The following is a 7,830-nucleotide window of genomic DNA, read 5'->3' on the forward strand; positions in this document are numbered from 1 at the left end:
AAATAAAAAATTGAACAACCAAGCTTAAACAAACACTACTTGGCTCGGCTCGATTACAACCAAATGTCGTTCTCTATTCTCCAAGCATTGCATTAACCAAAAAATTTCAATTTGTCAATGAATACTCTTGCCTTGATTACAATAAGGACAATAGAGAACGACATTTGTAGGTGACAATTAACTCTTATAGCTGTTTATTGGACTTTTACAAAAAGTTGGAAGAGCCACAGTTTCAAATACGCTAATAAAATTTCATTCAAGTCTCAGATTGCAAAATTTGGGGTAAACTCCAAGATCTAGGTTCTATGAAGGATGCTCATGATAAAGCATAATTGCTCCACCAAAGAGTTTAAATAAGAACTCAGAATATTTTCAATGTGTTAAGGAGATCCACCTGCTTCAAGGGGCTTACCCTCCGTGAGCACATACTCTAATAATTTTACTCCCTAGAATCTTGCATTCATCAGTTAATGGAACATGTACAAAGATGATGAAGCATAGGATGAAAACAATATGCTCGAATGAAAGCACCTGGACCCTGCAAAGATTTCAGCATTTTCTGCTGAAATCAGCCAATCCAAGCTTGAAGCTGAGAGAAAGCGAAGTTCAATCTACACAAATATGGCTTCAAACTTTGCACAAGGATTGCTTTCTACATGGCTTCTAAAATCAGCATTCCCTTCGAATCTAAAGGTATACAAAGCTTGCCTCTGTGTCATGCCGGCAGGATATATTCTATGAATTTTTAGTTCATCCCCCCCTCTGATGCTTTCAGGTCTTTCCGCCTTCCAAATCGGTACGTGTTTCAGCGAGTTAAACTTTGAGAGCACCGCAGACTCCAAGGCCTCCAGAGTTACATTCCCAGACCTGCCCATCAAAGTCCAAAGCGAGTGTTTTCATCCCTCAGAAACAGAAAGACATGGGAAAATTTGGTCGTTGCATGGAGATGAAATTGTTATTTAGAACCATGTTGTCCCATGCCTGAAGTACATGCATCTTGCTAGAGCAGAAAAAAGCTATAAAAAAAAAAAGGGCCAAGCAACTATATTTTTCCTCTATCAGTTCAAACAAGTGTGACCATAGTCATCCAAGCAATTCAATTATTGTGTTTTTTATCCCCATAAAGGAAAAAAGGTTAAAGATTTTGCCAGTAAAAAAGTTATTTGATTCCATACTATATTATGAAAAATAAAAAAGGAACATCAGTAATGAAATGCAATGAGGTTACCTTAGAAAAATGGACTCCATCTCAAACCTCCCCCTTTCTCTTACATAAAGATGATACACAGTTTCTGAGCCTCTGGTGCACTTGCAGGGGCGTTTCTTGAACCCTGGGCTCTTTTCTTCTTTCTCTCGAATCATTGTTGCAAGGTGAATGCAAAGGCGGCATGATGAGTGTACTGCTGCCATATCCACAAGCGCTTTGAAAGAATCAGACGGGCCCTCATACTTCCACCTAATCAACAGACATCTTATCGTTAACAAAATCCTTAACGAGGACACCAATTAGAAAAACATAAGAAATAAGTCCCCGGCATATACTCGCTAGAAAAGAAATTAAAAGTATCATCAATATTGAACAGACTGAATTGCAAGTAAAATTGAATTTTACCTCAATGACTGATTGTAAGCCTCGGGATTTTCTGCAAGGTGTTTCATGGTCTTGGCAACTGACTCAACATCTCCAATCTCCCTGATATGTAGAAGTGAACTAGGAGAAGGAGCAAAATCTAGAATATTCGGAGCACCAACCACCACAGGGACAGAACCTATGGATAATTAGTACCAATTTCCAATATCAGCACCGTGAAAATTGCAATATTGCTTAGTCAGTATATAGATTTTTTTTAAGCATCTGTAACTCACTTTTTCCATATGTATCAATAATATTCACAAATTATTTACAAATATTGGGAATTCTATGTACTGAGAATAATTCTATAACTGTTAATGTCCACCTCCCAGCGTGTGTGGACAACGGTGGAAGACCCACCAGCCTCGCCTCCAAGGGTGGGTCACCAAACCACTCCACCTATAAGAGCAGGGGTGGATCTCCACCACCATAGAAGATGGCAAGAATGTTCCAACCTTGCCACCCTTTGCATTGGTAGAGGGGGGGGACACCGGAGTTGGGGAGGAGACCCACCTCTGGTGAAGGGGGTGGCCTCCACCTCTGTTTTCATTCCTCAAAACATTCTTATATGAAGGTGGGGAAAATTTTCTAAAAAAAGTGTTTTATTTTTTTTGAAAAAAGTGTTAGTGGTGAGGGCCACATTTGATAAACTCGTTTGGATAATTATGGTCTGAAAAGTGTTCTACAATGTTTAAAAAACCAAAAAGTGTTTTGTAAAAGTTTGCCAAACAAGGCCCAAATTTTTTAAATATATTGCTAACACAATTTCTCAAGTTTTTTAATAAACCTTCCTGATTGATCCCAAATTGTATAACTTCGACACAGAAGATTGAGGAAGAATGGAATTGAAGTTCAACCTAATCACAAGTAGGAGCAAACCAACAATAGGAAAAAGTGGGGACGGGGAGCTGGGAAGAATGGACTGAAGTATTTATCAAACACATTAAAATATAATGATGCCACAAAGGCAATTTGGGATATACAGCTATATTATAAATAGGATTTGAGAGAGAGACAAGTAGATTTCATACCAGCAACAAGAGACTGGAAGAATTTTTCAGTGACATAATCCTCCTCATTGGAATTCTCAAAAGCCAAACTAAATTTATAGCGTTTCAGAGTTTCTACTTTGTCCACTGCAAAAAACATATATAAATTTAAAGTAAAATTATGGATAAAATTGTTAGCTAGAACAAAATATTAGTTGTTTTCAGATTATCAGGAAGCCACCATAAAACATAAGAAACATTATAAAGGAAACATCAGACATGTTAATTTTGAAGTTGTTGCAAACCTTAAAAAACACATTGATCTATGTTCTGTCCTTTTGTGTACATGCATATTTTCATTTGAGAACAACTAATATATGCACAGTTCACTAAGGACGTAGATTCAGCAGCCTTAGTGAACCCTGAAGAGATTATCTGTACAGAACAGAGTTAACCTGAGATCAATTTTTTTTTTCTTTTTTTTTTAAAAAAAGTAAGCATTTCAAGTAGTCATTCCCCAATTTGCTTGCAATACTTGCTTCCAATATCAACAAGATCAGTTGTTCTGAGTGGTTGTAAATAATCACAAAGTGTGTCCTAACACAGAAACATAATAATCTAAGAAGGCAAATCCATCTCATCAACCTACATAAGACCCCGGCAACTGCATTGTCTAAGATCTATCTTTTCTACTTGTAAAAAACTAACCTTTAATTATTAAACTCACAACTATGATTACTCAAAGTTCATACTTTACATCAAACATACTCCAGCGGGCTGTAAATGAATTTCTAGAGGTAAATTGATGTGAACATTTACTACATCAAATGCACTTGAAGTTCTCATGGAACTTTAGCACTCCACGACCCAAACTCTTGCAAAGAATTCTTCATGTGATGCTCCAAGATCATACATGTTAGATAAATATTTATATGTATGTATTAAACTATACAAAGATGTCTAGTTCTGATCCACCACGTGTTATGGAACAATTCCAAATTTAAAGACATGTAGAAACCTCGAGATATATTTAAGCCAGAATCAAAATTTAGAGAGATTGCACTGCTCTCAAACCGAGTTGTCTCCATAATTATGAGCAGTGCAGTAAGCTGATGGAGCCTCAGGATTTGGAATAATACATCAAGAAGATCACCAATGAAAAAAGTATTACATATTATATTTGGACATAACAAGAACTATCATCTACAAGGTAAAAGACATGAAATTGGTTTCAAACGCAAATACTTGGTGAGCTGGACTGCAGGAAAAAATTGTAATTAAGAGAATGCTCTGAACTTTAGATTTACTTAACAGAGGAAAAGAAGTTAGTTCAAACATAATGTTCAAAAATTGTCAAAAATATTTGAAATGTGCACCTCTTCCATCGCGATTTCTATGGCAACCACCATAAGAATCTATCTTGATTTTAGTCTTTTCAAGTGCTTCAAGAGCTTGCAATCGGAAATTGCGAGCACCACAGTTTGAAATGAAAGCAGCAGCAAGGGCATTCTCTGTCTTTGGCTGCACTGGTGCCATGATGTCATACTCAGCCCAGGAAAAATATCCAACAGGAACGTCTGATGAAAGACTAGTTGTCATCACAATATTATATCCCCTCCTAATACAACAAAAAGAGAATATTAGTTTTACCAACAATTTTATGGCAGTGAAAAAAAGAAGATTCAAATTTGACTAATCTGCAGAAAACAGCAAGAAATGTGGTTGAGGAAGGATCCTAGAAGGTTATTTTAGTCGTCTGCCTAAATGCAGATAGTATGTTCCATTAGGGTTCTAGTTCTTACAGTGTTGGGTGGTCCCTAGTAGAATAATATAATAATGTGCACCACAGAAGGATTGCTCTAAATGGTTTGTGGGCACAACCACATTATCCTTTTCCCTTTCCCCAACTGCATTTAACATGTCTCAGCAACTCAACAGCTTCAAACATATTGCACTTTATACCATTCTGAAGTGTTGAATGGGATTCGCATTTGACATATTGTTAACTAGTATTGTGTGGGATTTGTGAGTAGAAGTTGATTTTTTTTTTTTTTATTTTATTTATTTTTTTTTTTTTTTATGACGATTAACGAGGAACCCTTATAAGGCAAAGGCCACTTTGTGTACCCACCCTTGTCAGGTAAACCTTAGACCCATCTAAGGCGCCCCCTCCACACGGATCGGGTAATTATTCTAGCGAGGAATTGTTTGCACCCAGGGGAATTAGAACCTTAGTAGACCTCATAGGACTACCACAAAGATCAATGTCCTTATCACTTGAGCCAACCCCTTGGGGTCAAGTAGAAGTGAATTAGGCACTGCATACAGTTGTTGAACATACCCATTTTATCTTTTATTTGACCAAATTTATTGTCAAGAATAGGTCTTTCCCAATGCTTTGCAAAGTTGACTGTGAATTTAAAAATAGTTATGGTATTTCCATCGCATTGCAAGATGTTTTTGTCCAGAAAAATATCAATCGGATAGAAAGGAATAATCGGACCTTCAATGGTGCTAAGCTGGTGTTCTCCTAGTCGAGTTATTAATGAACAGAGCAGACTAGTACATAATTTATTCCCACAAAAGAAGCAAAAGCAAGGCTCTTAAAAACTTCGAACTCAATTGGAAATGTATTTTCATTTGTTCTTAAAGTGAAGGAAAACATATAGTTTTCCATAATGCAATGAAGCTGTATAAGATTGTGCTTACCCACCGTCGTGCCAAAGCAATATTATTCTCTGAGTAGTACTGAGATGATTCCATTGATCGGTGAACACAAGCTGTTCCAGCTGTTTGAGCTAAACCAAATGCAGCATCAGGAGCCTTGCTGGGATTAAATCCAAACTGACACCCAACAGAACAAGAATTCCACTCCTATGTAGAAGTGAACACAAAGAAATTAAGAATATACATCACCACATAAGCAAACTACATTACTTTAAAAAAATGAATTAAGTTACTTTTCAAAGATCCTTGTCAAATTTCCCTAAAAAATCAACTCAAAAAAGCCTCCAGAGCTAGAAGGATAATCTCACAAATTGACGGGAATAATAAACTAAAGGGTAAATTGCACTTTTCCACCTTAAACCATACAATCATTTGCAATTTCCTCCTAAACTTTATATGTGACAATCAATACCTTAAATTATGCAATTAGTTACAATCTGTCCTACTCTCAAAATTTTCCCAATTTTGTTCATATTTTATTCTTAATCTTCACATGTTGCGTAATCACGAAGAAAAAAATAAAATAAGCACAAGATTATGTGATGATTTAATAAGTTATGAAATCTGTTAGAAGCTAAGAAAAGGAGAAAGGTCCGGTCAAAGAGCACAAACTTTTTTTTTGCCTTTTAGATTCTGTCTTTTTCTTTTCTTTTCCTAAGCTTTTAGATTATCTGTCTTTTTCTTTTTCTTTCTCTTTTTCTAAGCTTTTAGATTATCTGTCTATGGCCTAAAAAAGGGAGCTTCATATCATTTCATACACAGAACAAATGCAAAATAATCCTAGGTCTATCCTACATTTTTTAAATAATTCGAATGACGTCATCCGTAAATCTGTAATCAATTGCGCAGATGTTTAACTCTTCACTGTCACTATTTTAGTACACAAGGAATTGAACAAGGGAGTTGAGGAAATAATTACCAAGTAAGCCAATCTTCAAAAATGTTTTATGAGCGGATCTTTCAACAATTAATATTTGATACCATAACTTCAGAACCGAATTATTAACAGTTACAAATAGCTGCTGGACGAAGTAAAATGATGAGCCCACAACCACACTCTACCACATTTAGCTACCATTTCTATGCAAGATAATCAATACTAGGATGGTCACTCGTTATCAAAAAAAAAAAAAGGATGGTGACTCAAGTGTCATTCTCAAACATTATGTCCTTCTGCATGTGAATAATAAATAGCTTGAATTAGCATTCACATTCCACAATTACGGTAGCATAAATTTCAAACCTCCTACTAATCCATATTCGAATTAGCAGTCAAAATATTAATTTGCTAAACTGATAACAAATTTCAGGTTTCCATCGCTGCCCATTTTCAAATTCACAGTGAAAAATCATAATGCGCCAAAAATACAACTATATAACAACAACCCAATAAATTTTCCCATCAAAATCAATTAGCTGTGAAACAAAAACTACGCAAGAACAAAGAATGGCAGAAATACTTAAACCTTTTCAGCACCAGAAACCAAGATGGGATCTTTTCCAAAGTCCCTAGAATAAACCACAGCGTCCTCTCTTTCCAACCACTCCTCGCAACTCTCCGGTTCCGAAACCCGATCGCTAGCCAACGACTCCAACGGTAAATCGTCCTGCGGCGGCGACCGGTAGAACAAGTCGGCCCAAGAATCGACCAGCGCGGCGTTCTTGGCCATGTCGAGCCGACCCAGTAAGATGATCTCTGCCACGACCACAACGGCCACCAGTAGAGGCATCAGATTGGACCACTTCTTCTTGGGCGTCGACGAAAACCCATTAGACATGGGCAAGCTCTCTTGGGCCGTCGTCGCCGCCCCCGTTTTTGACCCCCTTAGATTTGACAAAACACCCATCAAATCAAAACCCCCTCTCTGTACTCTTTTGGGTGTGATTTTCCTTCTCTCTTTCACAAGAAAGTGGAAGAGAAAACGGAAGAGAAAAACTCAGGAAAATTAGAGCTTTCGCTCGAAGTGTGGTTGTTGGGAGCTCTGTAAAAGAAAAATGAAGATGTTCCTCTCTACACAAGCAAGACTTGATGGTGAGGCAGCAATTTTTCTTGTTCAAAGTCCACGGAGAAATACTGTTGCGGCTTTTGAATATTCAACTCAGACATGACGTAGAAAAGGCACCGAGCGTGCGTGAAGAATCAGCCTTTGGTTTCACCTCAGCCTCCTCAGGTGCTTGGCCCGATTAGGTGAAGAGTTTTATCGGATCAAAAGTTTCCTGTCAATTAGGTAAATTTCCCTTTTGACAAATCAATAACGATGTCCGGCAATTTAGACACCAAGACTTGGTCGAGACTCGAGAAGGTGATCAAATAACCAAAAATTTAGGTCAAATTCGACTTAATTCTTCTTAATTTTCATCAAATTTTGTAATTATCTTTTTAAATTTTAAAAACTCTTAATTCAGTATATCAATCTTTTTTATTTTTTTTTCAATTTCATTGTCCGTTAAGATTTTACAAAATACCCTATAAAGACGTGT

At 36.8% G+C, this 7,830-nt stretch overlaps 1 protein-coding gene across 1 annotated transcript; it reads right to left on the minus strand.

The window, feature by feature from the left end:
* Positions 1-276: 276 nt before the first annotated feature.
* Positions 277-7,602, minus strand: LOC133881603 (glycoprotein 3-alpha-L-fucosyltransferase A). Its single transcript, XM_062320557.1, has 7 exons — positions 6,816-7,602; positions 5,336-5,496; positions 3,999-4,240; positions 2,665-2,769; positions 1,613-1,769; positions 1,229-1,456; positions 277-867 (listed from the first exon to the last, which is right to left on the minus strand). The coding sequence occupies exons 1-7, from the start codon at positions 7,194-7,196 to the stop codon at positions 612-614; spliced, it is 1,530 nt and encodes a 509-aa protein (XP_062176541.1). The 5' UTR covers positions 7,197-7,602; the 3' UTR covers positions 277-611.
* Positions 7,603-7,830: the final 228 nt, after the last annotated feature.

This window comes from Alnus glutinosa, chromosome 11, assembly GCF_958979055.1.
Source record: "Alnus glutinosa chromosome 11, dhAlnGlut1.1, whole genome shotgun sequence".
Classification (NCBI taxonomy): Eukaryota; Viridiplantae; Streptophyta; class Magnoliopsida; order Fagales; family Betulaceae; genus Alnus; species Alnus glutinosa.

Excerpts from the sequence above, each read along its gene's own strand:
- LOC133881603 (XM_062320557.1), bottom strand. The coding sequence starts at position 7,196 with ATGGGTGTTTTGTCAAATCTAAGGGGGTCAAAAACGGGGGCGGCGACG. Across the intron at positions 5,497-6,815 it reads TGGTTTCTGGTGCTGAAAAG|GAGTGGAATTCTTGTTCTGT; the intron begins GTTTAAGTATTT and ends ACTTCTACATAG. Across the intron at positions 868-1,228 it reads ATGGAGTCCATTTTTCTAAG|GTCTGGGAATGTAACTCTGG; the intron begins GTAACCTCATTG and ends TTTGATGGGCAG.